Source organism: Ranitomeya imitator, chromosome 2 (assembly GCF_032444005.1).
Source record: "Ranitomeya imitator isolate aRanImi1 chromosome 2, aRanImi1.pri, whole genome shotgun sequence".
Taxonomy (NCBI): domain Eukaryota; kingdom Metazoa; phylum Chordata; class Amphibia; order Anura; family Dendrobatidae; genus Ranitomeya; species Ranitomeya imitator.
In genome coordinates this window covers 599,984,619-600,004,827 of record NC_091283.1, presented here as the reverse complement: position 1 = coordinate 600,004,827, position 20,209 = coordinate 599,984,619, and the positions used below count along the sequence as shown (strand labels likewise).

Genomic DNA, 20,209 nt, shown 5'->3' with positions numbered 1-20,209 from the left:
CTAGGAAACCACTGCTAAGGACAGGCAACAAGCAGAAGAGACTTGTTTGGGCTAAAGAGCACAAGGAATGGACATTAGACCAGTGGAAATCTGTGCTTTGGTCTGATGAGTCCAAATTTAAGATCTTTGGTTCCAACTACCCCGTGTCTTTGTGTGATGCAGAAAAAGTTAGCAGATGGACTCTACATGCCTGGTTCCCACCGTGAAGCATGGAGGAGGAGGTGTGGGGGTGCTTTGCTGGTAACACTGTTGGGGATTTATTCAAAATTGAAGGCATACTGAACCAGCATGGCTACCACAGCATCTTGCGGCGGCATGCTATTCCATCCGGTTTGCGTTTAGTTGGACCATTTGTTTTTCAACAGGACAATGACCCCAAACACACCTCCAGGCTGGGGGGGTTTGATGGGGTGCTATGCCAGATGACCTAGCCTCCACAGTCACCAGACCTGAACCCAAAGGAGATGGTTTGGGGTGAGCAGGACCACAGAGTGAAGGCAAAAGGGCCAACAAGTGCTAAGCATCTATGGGAACTCCTTCAAGATTGTTGGAAGACCATTCCCGGTGACTACCTCTTGAAGCTCATCAAGAGAATGCCAAGAGTGTGCAAAGCAGTCATCAAAGCAAAAGGTGGCAACTTTGAAGAACCTAGAATATAAGACATTTTCAGTTGTTTCACACTTTTTTTAAGTATATAATTCCACATGTGTTAACTCATAGTTTTGATGCCCTCAGTGTGAATGTACAATTTTCATAGTCATGAAAATACAGAAAAATCTTTAAATGAGAAGGTGTGTCCAAACTTTGTCTGTACTGTGTGTGTATATGTATATAGAGAGAGAGAGATATCTCTATCTTATATATATATCTATATCTATAAAATCTATATCTATAAGATCTATATATATAAAATCTATATATATAAAATCTATATATATAAAATCTATATATATAAAATCTATATATATATAAAATATATATATATATATATATATATATATATATATATATATATATATATATATATATATATATATATATATATATATATATATATATATTTAGAGAGAAATATATATCTATCTCTATCAGTAGATATATATCAGTGAGTTCTGGGGCTGCATTATACCCTATGAAGAAGGGCAGCATTATACCTTATGGGGGAGGGACAGTGTTATACTCTAAGAGGGGGGCAGCATGATGCCCTGTGAGGGGCTGCATTATACTCTGAGGGGGCTACATTATATTCTGGGGAGGGGCTGGATTATACTATATGAAGGGGGCTGCATTATACCATTTGAGCGGGCTACATTATATTCTATGGGGGGCTGCATTATACCTTATGATGGAGCTGCATTATACCTTATGATGGAGCTGCATTATACTCTGAGGCTGGTTGCATTATATTCTATGAGGGGGCTGCATTATACTATGAGGGCTGCATTATTTTCTGTGAGGGGGCTGCATTGTACTTTATGAAGGGGCTACTTTATGTTCTTTGTGGGGGGCTACCCCAGCTATTGCTTCATAATTAACACGTGTACTACCTTATATTATACCCTAATATGAGCGCGTTTTACCGCACAATTGGTGTACTTGTATTTACTTCTATGTAGCTACATAGTGGGCTCCAAGAATGATTTTCTCTGGTGGGCCCAAGGTGCTCCAGTCCAATGCTGATTGGGGCAGAGGTTGGGTGGGATGGGGTGAGTGGAACCTGATCCACTCACTATTTCCCCTAACTTAGATCAAGACGGAACCGCACCCTGAATTTCTGAAAAGTCCTAGTGCTAGACATTGAGAAGGTGACAAAGTAAAAACAAATCCAGTAAAATGGTGAAGGATTTTCTAGTGTGTGTACTAGCCGGACCTTTAGGGTTGATCCTAACAACTGGTTCCTTTAGGGAGAATTTACAGGCAGATATGTTGCATAATTCTGCAGCTGTCCCATTTATCTGATTGGGACTTGCAGAAGCACTTGCCACAAAAACATCCACATTTAGATGAGCAGATGTGTCTGCACCAAAGTGTTGTAACTGCAGAAAAATTCATTTTCAATCCATATTTAAATGAGGGCACTAACCTAAGGCCATCTCTGAATGGTGGGTGCATCAAAAACCGTACTATCTTCTGATCATGGGCACATAGCCTGAGAGCTGAAAAAAAAAAATTTTTTTGCACGAAGACAAATTAATTTTCTCTGCCTCTAGAGGTTATCTACCCGGCAGCGTCCTCCCCATAGCTTGGAAGAGGTCATTTACATAAAAAGAAAAGATAATTTATGAACAAGACATCTGATATGAGCAGTAGCGTAGCTACCAGGGGGCAGAGGGTGCAGCCGCCCTGGGCCCTGCTCTCTGAGGGGCCAACCTGGAGCTACGCTACGTAATTTTTGACCATATCGTCGAGTGCAACGCACTGCAGCTAAACAGTGTGGCAGAGCAGGGAGACACTCTCCTTCCACTGCCGTGAGACCGCTATGTGACCTGTGAGCCGGTGGGGCCCAGTGCCAGCATTGAGCCACCACCCCTGCAAGTTCCAATGTATCGGCACTTGCTTATATAGTTTAAAACTGTGATCGAGGAGGGAGCGTCAGCTGACACTTCTTCCATCATTATTCCTCAACATCTGACGCCTCAGTGCTATGACGTCACTACATGGGGCCCACTACGCTGAGATGTGCAACACTTCAGAGTATGAGCAGCAGAGGAATGAGTAGGAGAGGTGAGTATTGTGTTTTTTTTTGTTTGTTTTTTTTACCATAATGGTGGCCATAAAACTGTTTTGAGGACTGTGTGGGGGGAGGTGCATTATGCTGTACGGACTGTGGGGGGGGGGAGCATTATGCTGTGCGGACTGTGGGGGGGGTCCATCATATTGTATGTAAACCCGTTATACTGCATGGAGAGCTGTGTGGGGGTCACTGTTAGGGATCATACTTTTGTTTGGGTCACCATACTTTTCCAGGGCAGTTGAGGGGTGGGGTACAGTAGGGTCATCATAAAGTGCGTGTGCAGGGTACTGTGGAGGAATTAACTGTAGTGGTATCTTAGTGTTTGTGGGGCACTTTTGTTAACCTCATACTTTACTATTGCAATGAAATGGGAATCTAGGGCTCCAATGGGAGGAGAATTAGAGGGTACAGTACCACATAGTAGGTGCAGTAACGGGGACACATAGGGCAGCAGCGGCTCAGCAGTGGGTATCAGCAGGATAAGGAGTTTGTGCAGGTGGGAATAGTCCCATTGGGGACGGTGCTGAAAATGTAAGACGTGAAATGTCTGTTATCTCTTCTGCCGAGTCCTGGTTGGAAGAAGTTGTCATGTCAGTCTGGGCCAGATGGGAAAAGTGAACGTCACCATCTGTAACTGCAATGTGATCTCTTATATGTTCTGCAGCACTGATATGGTATTTAATACTAAATGGTCACTATATGGCGTCTTTGTAAAGGACTTTTTTTTTTTATTATTTAACAGTGCGGTCAACACCCCCTCCTGGACCGAACCTTTAGCTACGTCTCTGGATAGGAGACATACAGGGAGGATATTTTCTGCAGTCTATAACCTGTATGCCCAAACTAATGGGTTAGATAGGTCAAATGTGGTGACAAATTCCCTTTAAGGTCCCGTGATTTACCAGCATTAGTGCCATGGTGTATAGGTCACGGTAACAAATATTTACTTGTCCCACAGGTTATGCTGCTAGGAGATTCTGGTGTTGGAAAGACGTGTTTTCTTGTCCAGTTTAAAGATGGGGCGTTTCTCTCAGGCGCATTCCTGGCAACTGTGGGCATTGATTTTCGGGTGAGAGTTCCCACTTGAGTCATCTGATTTTTAGGAAACTTGTAGCATCTAATCTGCTTTCTGGCTCTCATATCTGTACAGTTTGTGTGTAGTACAGCGAAATTCTGACATCACAACTTCCCTTTACTTCACATTAAGTTTCTTCTAGAAGATCTCTGGTCTTCTTGCTGGTCTTTTACTTTGAACTCCAGTTTCTTTTTTTCTTTTTTTACTTCTGTATATTTAAATCTTTGAATCTCACTTTAGTAAAATGCAATTCGGTGTGTGCTTCCTTTGCCTTTTGCTCTTCTGTCTCTGGTCACTGTTTATGAACTGTGTTAATAGCTCCTTCTCACTGCAAATACATTAAAGGGGTATTCCATCTCCAAGATCCTATCCCAATATGTAGTAGATGTACCATAATAATATTAGCAAATACCTCCAATTGTAAATATAGTATAGTTTTTCTGATTCTCTGCCTTTTTCCTCATGTGCAAGCATTGCAGGACCTTACGTATCCATGGTTACGACCACTGATTACAGTGACAGTTAGTTGCTAGCGGCCCTCACCATGGATACCGAAGGTCCTGCAATGTCTGCACATGAGGAAAGCGACATAGCGAATCAGGAAAACTATACTACATTTATAATTGGAGGTATTGGCTAACATTATTATTACACCTATTACATATTGGGATAGGATCTTGGAGATGGGAATACCCCTTTAAGGAATGGTTATAAGATCACTGGCTCATGAGGGCCTTTGGCAGATTTTACCGACTGTCATAGTTAATTTTCTCATCATACAGAAATTTGATCTGGTTACTACTTTTATTTGACATGTGTTTTAATTTCCTACTCTTGATACAGTTGGGTTCACGATATGAATTTAATCATGAACTTTTCTTTTACACTGAATATTTTTTTTGGGGCCATTGTATCTAAAAATGAAATTTTTATTATATACATGAAAATTAAAAATATAATATGTTGGCGTTCAGGACTTTTTAGGGATATAAATTGTTTGCACATGGGTCATATATGCTGCAGATTTTCCACTGTGAAATTTGCATCAGAAAAAAATGCTTTGTCTCCCATTTTATATTGCAAAGAGTGAAATCAAATCAGAAAAATTCACGTTATAAATGAATCTGCTTTAGCGCTCTGATTTTTTTTTTTTTTTTTTTTAAGGAAGTGTGGAATAAATAGAAAGTGTCGTGCACTGCTACTGTAACATGAAATGGATTTTCTATCCCCCCCAAAATCCACTGAGCATATGCCCAGTGTGCACACACATAGATTCATAGCGTTTTCTGCTCCAAAATAGATATTGATAAACTGCTTCAAATACGGAGTACGCTTCCTATTCATTTCAATGGGCCAACACTCCTATAGTGCACATGGCGCTGGATAAAAGCTACAGGTCAAATCTGGTGGCATCTCTGTGCCAAGCAAAAAAGCTTCAAATTGACTTTTGAAATAGTTGAACCAGAAAACCGCCCCCAAAATAAGTGGCGTGATGCCACCCTGGTTGGTATACAAGATCCTTATGGGACAAATGATCTGTATAACATCTGCAGCTTTCATGCTGATAGCAGCCTCTTATTTGTAGCATGCGCACTGTTTGTGATCATATTGTCAGCCCTCACTCTCTCTACATCATCTTCTTTTCGCAGAATAAAATGGTTACTGTGGATGGAATGAATGTGAAGTTACAGGTAAGGGAATTATACCTTCTCCCACACACTTTACTATAACAAAGGTTTGTCTGATTTAGGCAAGAATCATGACAAGCTCAGATCAAACCCCATTGTGTCCTTTCTGTGATGTCAGGGTGACTGCTCAGGATCCAGACAATGTAAGACAATACCACTAAAATGGCCACAAAACTACTCAAGGCCTACGAGGTGGATTTCTGAGTATGATGAAGGGAGCGTTCTGGGATAAGGTGTTATCTTGGCATGCTCAGGTGCTATCCGAATGTCTTCTGCGTGCACGAATAATATGTTTGAGTCCCCGCCACTGCATGTTTCGTGGTTGTTAGACAGCCGTATCACATTCAGGGGTGGCCTGTTTGTTAGGCAATCCCGGCATGTGTTGCAGCTGACAAACAGCCGTGAGACATGCCGCTGAGGGGAGTCGAACATATTCAAGTGTTGGATCTCTGCCTGGCCTCTCCTGCTTATCTGCCAGTTCAGCAAAGATAAGTGTATGTTTCTTTTCCTGTGGCACACATGCAGTGTGCTTATTTTCAGTACTGTTCGTTTGTTTTTCTCTTGTCCAGATTAGACTGTCTGTGTTTTCTCAGTCTGGTGGGTTTCACTGGAGTTGCAGATATACACTCCTACATCTTTAGTTGGATGTAGGAAGTTTTTGTATATTCTGCTGTGGATTTTTTGAAGGGTTTTAATACTGACCGCACAGAACTCTGTCCTATTCTGTCCTATCTAGCTAGAGTGGCTTCCTGTGCTAAATCCTGTTTTTTTCTGCCTGCGTATGTTTTTTCCTCTCCCGACTCACCGCCAATATTTGTGGGGGACTGTCTATCCTTTGGGGATTTTCTCTGAGGCAAGATAGTATTCCGATTTCCATCTTTAGGGGAATTTAGTCCTCCGGCTGTGACGAGGTGTCTAGGTGTGTTAGGTACACTCCACGGCTGCTTCTAGTTGCGGTGTTAAGTTCAGGGTTGCGGTCAGTATAGTGGCCACTTTCTCCAGTGAAAGTTCTCATGCAGCTCCAAGGTCACCGGATCATAACAAATACCTTTCTGATGAGGTGTTATCTGCAGCAGAAATTGACCAGCATTGCTTATTTGATTTGTACAACACGTCAGCTTGTACGCTAATCCACACTGAAAATCTGCTGTAATTCTGCAGGCTTCCTGTAGCGAAATCTGAAGGATTTGGTGTTTATTTTACAACTGCAGAGTAAGTTTGATATTCCTCCTCTAATAGTCACAAACCTATTTGTAAAAGCTTTTTCCCACGAATAGGCTGCAGGAAGATTGATTTGCCGCATAGAATAATTCCAAGAATAAAAGGCAATTAAGTATTGTATGTAGGGCCCCATGCATCCAGCCCTCTGTGGGTGCCATGCATATGGATCCCAAAAAGATGCCTATAAAAATCTTACTCTATAGCATGTCATGCCAAATTTTCGAAACCTATAAAGTATCTACTGGTTTGTCCTGAACTATGGAGATTCCCGCTAGGCCTGTGCACATGGTATTGTCATATGTATACGGATTTAACCATGTAAGGTGACACTGCAACCAAACAAAGGAACAAATAAGCCATGAGGTGGCTGTGATTGAAAACTTCCCAAGACAAGCGTGCTATAGTTTGTGGTTAAAAAAAAAAACAGCCGTGGTTTTTAAATCTCATACAATATTTTTAATCTTTCCTTTTTTAGAATGTTAAAACCTTCTACTGTGAAAACCTAATCGCTCATTGAGTGCAGGTGTCATTCGGACATTTCCTCCTATTTGGGCAATTGTAGTAATGTTGTACTTAGGCAGAAATGACCCAAAATAAGGTTAGAGGCCAGTGGATTGCATTGCTGGATACGAGACAGCCGGCACCTCTCTGCCCGCTCGACATGATTCCCATCAGGAGCAGTCTGTGACCGCTCTGTGCTGGCAGAGATTGGCGCTGGGCACAACAGGCAGGTAATTAGCAACTACCTCCCTGTTAGTTCTTAAACATGTGGTGTAGAAAGAATAAAGTCCCGGATAGTCCCTTTTTTAAATACTTTTTTCAATTTTTTATTCCCAGATATTCTCTAGTATAGCAATACAGTATAGAAAAGTTTGTTTATATTTATAGCATAACACTCAAAGAGCCAGATTAGACTATAGGAAAATGTGATTGCAGGTACATGGATTTTCACTACCTTTCAGTACCATTAGTCCACTATCACCAGGGCCGGCCTCAGTCAGAATGGTGCCCTGGGCAAAATTGTGGACATGTGCTGGCTGACCTCTCCTCCTGCTTCCTTCAGTTGAAACCTATAACAATGAAAAACTATAACAATCAGTTGGCACATGTCCAGAAGTCTGCAAACTGCAGGTGAGTGATCTTGTGATTACCGTCTCGATCTAGCAAGCAGAGCTAAATCCTAGCAGCGCATGTGTACACCTTTTAGGGTATGTGCACACGTATTGTGGAGGACTACCGATTTTTCCGCTGTGAATTTGGAAAAACGGATTTATCGTGGTTTCTACTGCGGATTCCGCTGCGGCTTTACACCTGCAGTTTTCTATTGGAGCAGGTGTAAACCCGCAGCAAAATCCGCACAAAGAATTGACATGCTGCGGAATATAAACCGCTGCGTTTCCGCGCGTTTTTTTCCGCAGCATGTACACTGCAGATTTTGTTTCCCATAGGTTAACATGGTACTGTAAACTCATGGGATCCGCAGCAAAATCCGCAGCGTGTGCACATACCCTTAGGATTTGGCATGTCTGTCAACTTGCAGAATCACAAGCATAAATAAACATAAATAACACCTATATATTACACACGCAAAATATATATTTTTGCACACAGTCACAATTCAGCAGTTTGCAGCCAGTGACCTCCAGACTTCTGTGTCAAGTTTGAACCACCCCCCTTTTTTTTTTTTTCTCTCCTTCTTCCATGACCGCAACACATGAGAGAGGGTATTTGCCCATCAAGGACAGGAAAACTACCGAATAAGAGCGGTACCTCTCCTCTGCATCAGTTTGGTTTCTTGTCCTTGAGGGGACTGGATAAAGGATGGTATGCAGAGGAATAGGACTCGCCCAGGTCTGGCTCACCTGCCGGGGGACTTCCGAGACACTGGCAGTTCTATCTGCGACCTAATAGATGCTACTGCCTTGGTGCAGATTTTTTGTTTCCTCTAGCAAAATGCCGCCTGCGCAGTAGCATCTATTGCGTTCCAAATTATGCTACTGCGCAGGTGTGGCTGGCGTCATTTTGAGAGAAAAAAAATTCTGAAGAACTTAATATTACTCAATAAAATGAATATTTGGAAATCCTAGATCCAGTTATGCTACAGCGCCGGCGCCTGCAAGATGAATGTTTTTTTTTTTTTAAACCATAAGATATCGAGTATGTAAAAGAAGGGGGCAGGACACTGAGGAATTAGCGACCTGCCATAAGTCCATACAGATGAATATGTAAGCAGAGCACCACATGAAGACCACACACACACACACACACACACACACACACACAGGCCCGCCCTGAAGCTAGAGAATTTCATTTACTGGAAACTGAAAATAAATATTAAACAACTACCACAAGAAGGATTTAATCAACCAAGGTATCCTTTTAATCAGTATAAAGGCGCCAACCTGACACTGTTTGTGAGTTACGGAGCATAATCCTGCTGACCGGTTCCCTGGTCTTAAGACTATCCTATCTCCCGAAAGTGGCCACAAAATTCCATAGAAGCCAGGAAATTATTCTCCCCTCCTTTTTTAATAATCCACAAAATGCAGAAGAGCATAGATACACTCTAGATGTTAGACTGGTCTTGGTAGAGTACTTGGCTGTGATGAAACAGTGGAGGAAGAGTGAGGCTTTGTGTTTCTTCCAAGGGATTAGGAAAGTCCTCAAGGTGACAAGGGGTACCCTAGCCAGATGGATCAGGGAGACCATTAGGTTAGCCTACTTCTCTAGTAATGTCAGTTCCAGAGAACTTGAAGGCTTATTCTACCAGGGCTGTGGCGATCTCCTGCGCAGAGAAGGCAGAAGTGTCTATTGACTGGCTATGTAAGGCGGCAACATGGTCCTCTCATCCACTCTCTATAAACATTATCGACTTGATCTGTCTTCCTCTGCTTATCTATCCCTCAGGAGAAGGGTATTACAAGTGGTGATCCCTCCCCTAAAGTCAATTTGTTCTATATAAATCTCTCAGGTGGCGTTGTCGTGGAAGAAGGGGACAAATCTTAGTTGTTTACGGTTACTGGGATTTTACAGAGCCCATGACAGCACCCTTACATTCCCTCCTTCCTTTTTTTTATCACTAGTTGGTGTGCACTACTCCATTTGGGTGTATTGTTAAGAATTATGATATTTGATGGCGGTCCTCTCATGCTCTGAAACCCAACTTATGCGGAGGAGAGGTTCCGCCCTTTTATTCAGTAGGTTTATTGTTCTTAATGGGTGGATCCCCTCTCTCATCAGGTGCTGTCATGGGCTGTGCACGATCCCGTTATCGGAAAGCAACTAAAATTATTGGCCCTCTACATGGGACTCATTGGGTCTCCAGAGTACTCTACTACTATTTAAAAAAAGAAAAAAAAAAAAAGCCCCACAGTCTCTCACCTGTCTCCGGACTCATGCCAAGCGCCTCATTGCTCTCTTCTTTTACTGGCGTTTTTACACCGTCTTGACCAGTTGTTACTTTTTGAAAATTAAGCGCAGTTGGGACAGTGCATGGTGAAGCTCACCTGACAGATTAATATTAATTTACAGCACAAAGTTAAACCAACCCTTGGGTGGAGGAACATTTCTGGTGGAGACATTAGGTATCTTTAAGATGGAACAAGTTCATTAACACCTTAGTGACGGAGCCAAATTTTTGAAATCTGACCAGTGTCACTTTGTGGTAATAACTCTGCAACGCTTCAACAAATCCCAGTGGTTTTGAGATTGTTTTTTCGTGTCACGTTATTTTTTATGATAATGGTAAATTTTGGTCAATATGTTTTGTTTATAAAAAATATCAAAAATTTGAGAAAAATGTTACAAAATTAGCAATTTTCAAACTTTGAATGATTATCCCTTTAATCCAGATGGTCATACCACAGCAAACCATTAATAAATAACATTTCCCAACATGTCGGCTTTACATCAGCACCATTTGTAAAATGTTATTTTATTTTGTTAGCATTTTAGGAGGATTAAAAATGTAGCAGCAATTTTTCATTTTTTCAAGGAAATTTACAAAATTTATTTTTTAGGGACTTATCCATGTTTGAAGTGACTTTAGGGGTCTCGTATATTGGGAAACCCCCAGACTTGATACCATTTTAAAAACAGCACCCCCTGACATATTGAAAACTGCAGTCAGGTAGTTTATTAACTCTTCAGGTGCTTTACAGGAATTAATGCAAAGTGGCATGATAGGAATGAAAATGTGCATTTTTACCACCTAAATGCCTCTAACTTTTGAACAGCTTACAACAACAATCAGACTCTAAGGCCACTATTTGGTCATGAATTGCCATGGCAAACATCAGGACCACACAATCAAGATCTGAGGGCACCAATTTGGTTAAATAGGAAGCCCCCACACTCTGTTAACCATTAATAATGATGTAGTCACTATTGACAGCAGCACCTAAGGGGTTAAACAGATTTGGACGGTGCAAACACTGATCGTGGCTGATGCAGCAAGTTGTCAGCTATAGTGTACAGCCGACAGCTGCTGGATTGTCACCTGTATGGGGAGGCTATTTTCTTAAGGTACCGTCACATTTAGCGACGCTGCAGCGATATATACAACGAGCCGATCGCTGCAGCGTCGCTGTTTAGGTCGCTAGGAGACGTCAAACACCGGCAGCAGAACGATGCAGGAGCGATCCAGTGACGTACTTATTGTTCTCGCTGGTTGTTCGCTCCATTGAAAACCATTGCAGGCATCGTTGCTTTTGCTGTCAAACATGACGAATCACGCCGACCTGACGACCAAATAAAGTTCCGGACTTTCAGCGACGACCAGCGATGTCACAGCAGGATCCTGGTCGCTGCTGCGTGTCAAACACAACGAGATCGCTATCCAGGACGCTGCAACGTCACGGATCGCTGTTGTTCTCGTTGGAAAGTTGTTCAGTGTGAAGGTACCTTTATATCTTAGGTCAGTTAAGAGACGTTTTTGCTGTCATTAAGGGGTTAAGAGGCACCCCAGTTTCGTCAAGTAATAAAGATGAAGTTTTAGTTCTGTATTTCGCACTATGCTGAATATGATGTAACTAACTGCATAAAGTTAATACACAGACTGGCCATAACACTAAAACCCTGATCACTGATTGGTTGCTATTCTCTCTCTATATTAGTGCCTGCCAACAGGTGTGATAAGTGGCAACTAAATAGTACTTACTGCATGATAATGTAGTGGACAAAGAAAAAATGGACATGTTCAAGGATCTCTGCAGATTTGACAAATTCAAGACTCCCTGATACCAAGGAAGGTGACGGGCACAAGGGGGCATTCTTTGCGTCTGGAGGAGAGAAGGTTTTTCCACCAACATAGAAGAGGATTCTTTACTGTTAGGGCAGTGAGAATCTGGAATTGCTTGCCTGAGGAGGTGGTGATGGCGAACTCAGTCGAGGGGTTCAAGAGAGGCCTGGATGTCTTCCTGGAGCAGAACAATATTGTATCATACAATTATTAGGTTCTGTAGAAGGACGTAGATCTGGGTATTTATTATGATGGAATATAGGCTGAACTGGATGGACAAATGTCTTTTTTCGGCCTTACTAACTATGTTACTATGTTACTATGATCTAGTGGTCTAGCTATCACAAATGACAGGTTGTGTGGGGCGTTCATCGTGTTCAGTGCGAAGTACCTACCAAGAGGTCCAAAGTAGGACATCTGGTGATGGTCATGGGACACCAGACGTATTGGTGTGTGTGGAGCGAATAGTCCTGTCCAATAGTCTTGTACAATCCTACAAAAGAGCTGCAGTAGCACAAAATGAAAGCAAAAGTCAAAGGAGTTTTACTAGAGTATGACCCTTTATAAAATCTAGTAAATACAATTATAGGGGTCATGTACATGCTTGATAGATCATCCGTGCAGAATCGGCAAGGAACTATTGTGCAGTAATGCCAGAGCGGTAGGGAATTCAACAGGTAATTTAGTATTTTTAGAGGTGATCAAAAAGATATGTGGTTGCTGGACAACAGCCCTGCAAACTGACTGCCTCCACCCTGGGACAACGTGTGATTCATAGTTAAGTAAATAAGGCAGCACACTGCAGCGCTAAAACATGCAAACTTGAAAACACGAAATTTGAACTGCATTACTGCACTAGAAATATGAAAAATGAGAGCTTTTAGCGCATAAAAATGGCCAATTTTATGTGTACCTGGTAGCATCTTTACGGCATCTCTCTTATACCAGGTCCTACGCTTGCCTTACCTCGCTGAGAATAAACGTCTCCATCTGAATGGGAGCATGTGAAACCTCTTCTTAGACTAAAATTCTCTCTCTGTGGAGTTCAAATTTCGTGTTTTCAAGTTTGCATGTTTTAGCGCTGCAGTGTGCTGCCTTATTTACTTAACTAAATACGAGTTGGCGACTCTAGGTTCAGCACCTGTTCACACTGAGTCTATGTTTGGATGTGCAGGTCAGGTTTTTGAAACGTGTGATTCATAGGCCTGCCTCAATCTGTCATATGTGCGTGGCGCTGGACCAACTAATCAGAACAGGAGGCAGTTAGCAGGGCTCTTACCCGGTAGCCACGAATTACTGATCTGGCCGTTGGACCAGGCTCTCGTAAATGTTCTTGTTAATCTCTAGATATTTTCCTATTTTATAGCCTTCCACAGAGGCCATTTATCTCGAAACACCGTAGAACTGAACATGCCATTTACTATATAATGACATCTAAATAAATTAAGAAATCTTAGACAACATTTGTGAGACCCATCCAGCCCCAGGAGTGGATATATGATAATGATATAGTGCTGCCTCTAACTGAGCTAAGAAAATCAAGGCAGTATAGATTTCCAAGTAGCCAGCAGGTGGCAGTATGACCTTTTTCAATATGTGAGCATATGCACAAGCAATGTTTTTGCTGTTAAAAAAAAGTTGTTGTTTTTTTTTCTCAGTAAGAATAAAATCCAGAAAATGAAACCACCAGATTGATGGTCATATGAACAAAAATCAAACTTGCTGACACAACATGCTAAATCTGCATCATGTATGCGTGGAGAGCAATGTGCGCAGAGATCCATCCTGTAATCTGTGTCCTTCCTTATTTACATGCATGCTTAAGTGTGCGATCACACAGTAGCTTATTCCTGTGGCAAAATCTGCCGTGAAATCTGCTGCACTGATGCAAGTCTGACCTTCAGTTTCTTCTGAACAGCTGCATGTCTGTACATTGAGTCTTATTCAATGGGATTAGACCCTCGCCGCCTCCATCTTTGTGTTTTTATGAAGCCCAGCCTACAGCTGGACTTCATAAGAGATCAATATTGCAAAAATGTTGTATAAGCAATCACAGGTTCAACTTCCCTAGGGCAGGGCCAATTCAAGGTACTTTGGTGCCCTAAGGAGATGAAGCCAGTGTAGCCCCCTCGCCCCGAAGATTAGAGACTAAAGTAACAGGACACCTAATATACCACCCCACCTGATAGGTTAGGTAACAAGCTATAATAATCACTTACACTAGAAATATTACCTTTTTCACCAAAAAATACCAGTGAAGGTAACAAAAAAAAGAATAATGGCGAGGTTTAACAGGGAGTGCATTTTCAAAGTTTGATATAGAATAATTTATTTGAGCATTATTTACAGAATACAAGGGACAAATCTTGATATTCATCTCTGATGTCCTATAATTTTGTCAGACCCACAAAATTTGATGGTGGTTCGAGGGATATATTCATGTATTGATGGTGGTTCTGGTGCTGTATTAATGTACTTATGATGGCTCTGGTGCTTAATATGAAACCAAAATAATCTTCAGTATATAAATAAAACTCCAGAGCCATCAATAATACATGAATATGGCACCAGAACCATCATTTGTAAATAAATACATTACCAGAACCACCATCTGTACATGACTACATCACCAGAACCATTACCAGTGCATGAATGCATCGTCAAAACCACCATCGGTACATTAATACAAGAACCAAGCACAGTGTAGCGATCAATTTTAATGTAAAGTCAGCCCCAGATACAATTGTATTTCTTGAACCTACAACTCCAATTACCGTATGTCCTTAACAATGGTAAGGAGATCCTTGGAGATGTTATAAGTCATTTATTAGACTGAACCATACAGGAACCACAGCACTGAAGTTAAGTAACAAAAATATTTACATCCAAGTACCTTTTTATGGTGATTTTTTTCAGATAGGAGTAGTCTGTAGTGATGAGAGTGTACTCGTTGCTCGGGTTTTCCCGAGGACGCTCGAGTGATCTGAGTATTTGTTAGTGTTCGGAGATTACTTTTTTTTTTTATCGCCTTAGCTGAATGATTTACAGCTATTAGCCAGGCTGAATACATGTGGAGATTCCCTAGCAACCAGGCAACCCCCACATGTACTCAGCCTGGCTAATAGCTGTAAATAATTCAGCTGAGGCGATGAAAACTTAATCTCCAAACACTAACAAATACTCGGAGATCACCCGAGCAACGAGTATACTCGCTCATCACTAGTAGTCTCTTTTTGTCTCCATCTTGTGTAGATGCCATGATGACACAGCCACAGCTCGTCTCTGCAGACTTCCCTCTTCTCCTCTAGTGCAGCACATCCCAATATGGGTCTCTTAAAAATAAGTGTTATTAAAATTCCCTCTGCATAAAAATGTTTATACTACTCCCTAAATTAGTCTCCTATGGTATATGGCCTCCACACTGTCTACCATTATTGGCTATAACCACCACACCGTCAACCCTTATGAACCACGGCCCCATATCATGACTGTCTGCCCTCCACTGTTTTCTCTTACACTCTATTGCCACACTGTCCTCTGCCATGCTCACCTCTCTCCATATTCATTTTGTGTCTTCATGCTATAACCTCACATTGCCCACCAGGCTGCCCTCTCCAAACTGTAACCCCCCCCCCCCACTTGACGGTATGATGGTCACCACAGTTGCCCATACAGTGTGATATCCACATAAGTTCCACATTACATACTATGGTCACCACCACAGCCCTGCATACAATATAATGGCCCACACAGGCCCTTGTATACAGTATAATGTCCCCCCAAGACAGCCCACATAGTATGATATGCAACACAGCCCCCCAGTATAATGTCCCTCAAACACCCATATATAGTATAATTGACTGGAAATATATACGGCTGATTTCTCCAAAAGAGTGGACTCTTCCAATTGGAGTGAAAAAAACATAAAATATAACTTTTAATAGTTCTAGTAAAAGATCATGAAAGTGACTAAAAAAATCTAATTGTTCACTATGCTTGTATATATTAATGATGAGGATATAAAAAACAAAAAAAAAAACCCTGGAATCAGCACTTTATAATGTGACGCCCAGGAGACCGGGGTACCCAGCACCGGACCAATGGGGTCTGTCTCTTGAGGGAGATGTCACTGGTGGCTTGACCCGGTGCTGTGGCCTCAGGCAATGCACAGTTAAGGGGTATCATGAGGGAACAGGCACTTACTTGATCAGCACCAGGTTCTCTCAGCGATGATGATCCTGATCCTGGATAGATAGCTATTGTCCAAATGAAAGTCTGAGGCACTGAAACGTTTTGCCAGTTTACTTCAACATAAAGGGATTTACAACCAGTCCTGTCACCGGAGTCTGTATAGGAACTCTGAGTTACTTTGACCCTGCCGGGGTCTTCGCCTCTTATTGTACGCAGTTTCTGTGTGGCCCTGCTGCTGTATGTGAACTGGCTGCCGGCCCAATCTGTCCCCTCCGGGTCCTGGTTCGACGGGCAACCCGAGTCCTTTTATCGGCTTAACCCCTTCAGGAGTACCGCTGAACTCTGTGTCTGTTGCTGCGTCCGGCCCTAGTGAAGCTGATATCACCTCACGTTTTTCCGGTTGCTGTATTATATATAATGAATACAGCCACGGATCCGGTATCCGTCTTTGCGCCTGTTCTGGGTAGTGATTAATGCTACCCGGTTCTCACAATGTCCTTTTTCTCCGTCCATTTTCTCCTCAGGCCGGTGATTTGGGCCTGGAAACCGTCATAGGGCTGTTAGAAATTCAGCTGTATGACCTCTCACTTTCAGCTCCTTAGCCCAACTGCCAGTTCTTCTCTCAGACCAGAATGGATCAAGGGGAGTCTCTGGAGCTCCCCCTTCTGGCCGGAGGTGGTAGTGCAGTCTTGCTATTATAGTATTTGTATTTAGTGTCAGTAACTGTTTTTGTGGCAAATACCCCTAGGGGTGCCACATTCCCCCTTAGTAAAGAACAGTACTCTGGGACTGTGGGACGATAACATTTTGAAATAACAATTAATATGTACAGAGTCTTAAAAATGAAAAGTTACAAAAACCACTCAAGGAACCAAAAATAGAGTTCTGTAAAAAGTCACTTCAAATAGCGTCCATTAATACAGTTCTATCCTTGAAGGTACTAGGAAAGGCACTGCACTTTGTGTCCAAGAATTTAGTTCCATTTTTCCAACGGAGTTACCAATATAAAGTCTAAAGAAAGTTCAAAAAGAGCAAAAAGCAAAGTTCAAAAAGGAGTCTTTCCGGAGCTTTGATTTAGTGCCTCCGGGCTGATAAAAAGTTCAAGAATATGCAATAAGTTCATACAGACAAGTCTCTGTAGGTACTGGGCTTAAACGTTGCAGAATGATAACAATGACTATAGTTTTATAGTTGGTAATCCGCATACCTGGCCGGTAATTGACCCTGGGTACTACGCTGTGATCTACGTAATAGCGGTGTCTCTTCATGTGGTGTACTACTGTCTACTGCGGATGTAGTATCTGCCCGCTCTGCTAAAGATAATTCCACGACTATGGAGTTGGCAAGTCCACCGTGAATGGGATTACTCTTGTCAGGAATCTGTTCTTCCTGGCCTGGAACCTCCCGTAGTACGGAGTCAGCCTCTTCCTGTCTTGGGACTTCTGGTATTTGGTTCGGTGTTGGGTAAAAGGCCACCATGGGAACCACTACTGCACCATGGTATGTTAGTAGGGTTTTGGGAAAGTCTCCTATACAGGTGTGATACATTTCCTCTTCTTTTTCCTTTACTGGTTGGACCTGCATGGGTTGAATAACTTCTGGTTCTGGCTGGACAACTTCTGTCTCTTTCAATGCTTCCGGACATAATTTAAGATTGTCTCTTGACACTAGTACAGATGTTAAGCCTCCGTTTTTGCTAATGAGACACATTTTAGGATTATCCATTCTTGTTGGTAAAACTGTGTAGGGTACGGCTTCCCACTGATTGTCTAGTTTATTGGTTCGACGATTTCTCTTGAGCACTTGGTCACCCGGTCTTAATGGGGTCGCTAGAGCATTCTGGTTGAAAGTTCGCTCTTGTCTTTCTCTAGTTTGCTGAAGGCTTCTTTCCACACTCTCTTGCACTTGGCGATACTGCTTTTGCCGTATGATATCCCAATTGGAGTCTTGAACTTCTGCGTCTGGTTTCAGAATTCCCATTTCTAGATCGATTGGTAATTGGCCGGGTCTTGCACGCATAAGGTAAGCTGGGGTGCAGTTGGTGGAGCTCACCGGGACATGATTATACAGATCCACCAAGTCAGGCAATTTCTCTGGCCATTGATTCCTTTCTGTCTCAGGTAAAGTCTTTAGTAGGTCTATTACAATATGGTTCATCTTCTCGCATAAGCCGTTTGTTTGTGGATGATAGGCCGTCGTCCGGATCTTTTTGCAACCATACATATTACAGAATTCTCTGAAGATCTCTGATTCAAAGGCTGTACCTTGGTCGGTGAGAACCTGTTCCGGATATCCATGGGGTCTACAAAAGTATGTTTGGAACGCTTTGGCTGCTGTTTTTGCTGTCAGATCTTTTACGGGTACTACTACCAAGAAGCGTGAATAATGGTCCACGATGGTCAAGGCATAGACATAGCCGGACCGGATTGGTGTCAACTTCACGTGGTCCATGGCTACAAGTTCAAGTGGTTGTTTGGTGATTATGGGCTGCAGTGGTGCTCTTTGGTTCTTTTGATCGTTTCTTCTGAGGTTGCACGGGCCACAATTTCTGCACCACTGTTTGATTTGATTTTCTCATCCCGACCCAATAAAATCTTTCTCTTAGAAGTACTTCTAACTTTTTCCAACCGAAGTGACCAGCACCATTATGGTAAGCTTCGAGGACCATCTTGACATCTTGTTTAGGCACGATAATCTGCCAAACCAATTCATGTGTTTTCGGATTGGTGTACCTTCTACAGAGCTTCCCTTGATACAGGAACATTTTGCCTCTCTCTTTCCAGAGTTGATGCGTCTCTTCTGGGGCATCCTCATCGGGATATGCACTTTGCTCAGTTAACAGTTCCTTCACCAACTTCACAGCCGGATTGCTGTCTTGGGTGTCAGCCCATCTATGGTGTGCTAACGGATTAAAATTCACCTCTTGTTGTTTCTGATAGGTACTTGACTGATGATGTTTTGCCTTGGGATGATGGAAGGCTGGTAGTTCAATTTCTTCAAGCTCCCCCGTTTCTTCTTCTACATCTCTCAAGTGTGGCATCCGGGATAGGGCATCGGCATTTCCATTCTTGCGACCTGCTCGATACTTGATCTTGAAGTTGTAATTGGATAACCGGGCTATCCATCGCTGTTCTAACGCACCTAATTTGGCTGTGTCCAGATGGGTCAACGGATTGTTGTCAGTATAGACAATAAATTCTGCAGCGGCCAGATAGTGTTTGAAACGTTCAGTCACAGCCCAAACTACTGCCAGTAGTTCCAATTTGAAGGAGCTGTAATTTTTCTGAATTTCTTTCAGTTGGCCGGAGCTTTCTACTTGCAAAGGCGATGACTTTCTCCCGACCTTCTTGCTTTTGTGACAGCACCGCTCCTAGTCCCACATTACTGGCATCGGTGTAGAGGATGAAAGGTTGATGGTAATCTGGGTATGCCAGAACCTCTTCTCCGGTTAGTGCCTTCTTTAGTTGTTCAAAGGAGTCTTCCCTTTCGTCGTTCCACTGAAAAGGAGGGTTTCGGTTTGAAGGTTTCTTCGTCTGCCCTACCAAGGCGTCTTGCAAGGGTGCTGCCAACTTGGTAAATCCTTTTATAAATCTGCGATAGTAACCCAACAATCCCAGGAATTGCCTCACTTCTTTTGCGTTGGTAGGTCTTGGCCAATCCCTTATGGCGCTTATTTTCTCGGGATCCGGTGCTACTCCCTCCGAACTCACGATGTGTCCCAGGTACTGTACCTTTGGCTTGAGAAGGTGACATTTGGATGGCTTGATTTTCATGCCATACCTGGATAAGGCTTCGAACACTTCTGCCAGGTCTATTAAGTGTTGTTCGTAAGTCTTTGAGTAGACGATCACATCATCTAGGTACAGGAGAACGGTCTCGAAGTTCTTGTGTCCGAGGCAGCATTCCATCAGCCGCTGGAAGGTACCGGATGCGTTGCAGAGTCCGAATGGCATGCGATTAAATTCACATAGACCCATTGGTGTGGTGAATGCCGTCTTTTCCTTATCTCTCTCAGCCACAGGGACTTGCCAATACCCGCTTGTTAAGTATAAGGTGGAAAA

The 20,209-nt window shown here is 42.6% G+C and overlaps 1 protein-coding gene across 3 annotated transcripts in view; it reads left to right on the top strand.

Moving 5' to 3' along the window:
• RAB37 (RAB37, member RAS oncogene family) overlaps positions 1–20,209 on the top strand; it is a 194,613-nt gene that overhangs the window by 124,570 nt on the left and 49,834 nt on the right. For 2 of the 3 annotated variants that reach the window (XM_069752386.1, XM_069752388.1), the window contains one exon: positions 5,459–5,500. In XM_069752386.1, coding sequence (XP_069608487.1) covers positions 5,459–5,500 — 42 coding nt within the window. Of the gene's footprint in view, positions 1–3,692; positions 3,804–5,458; positions 5,501–20,209 lie in introns of all 3 variants that reach the window. The other variant, XM_069752387.1, reaches the window with a different exon arrangement.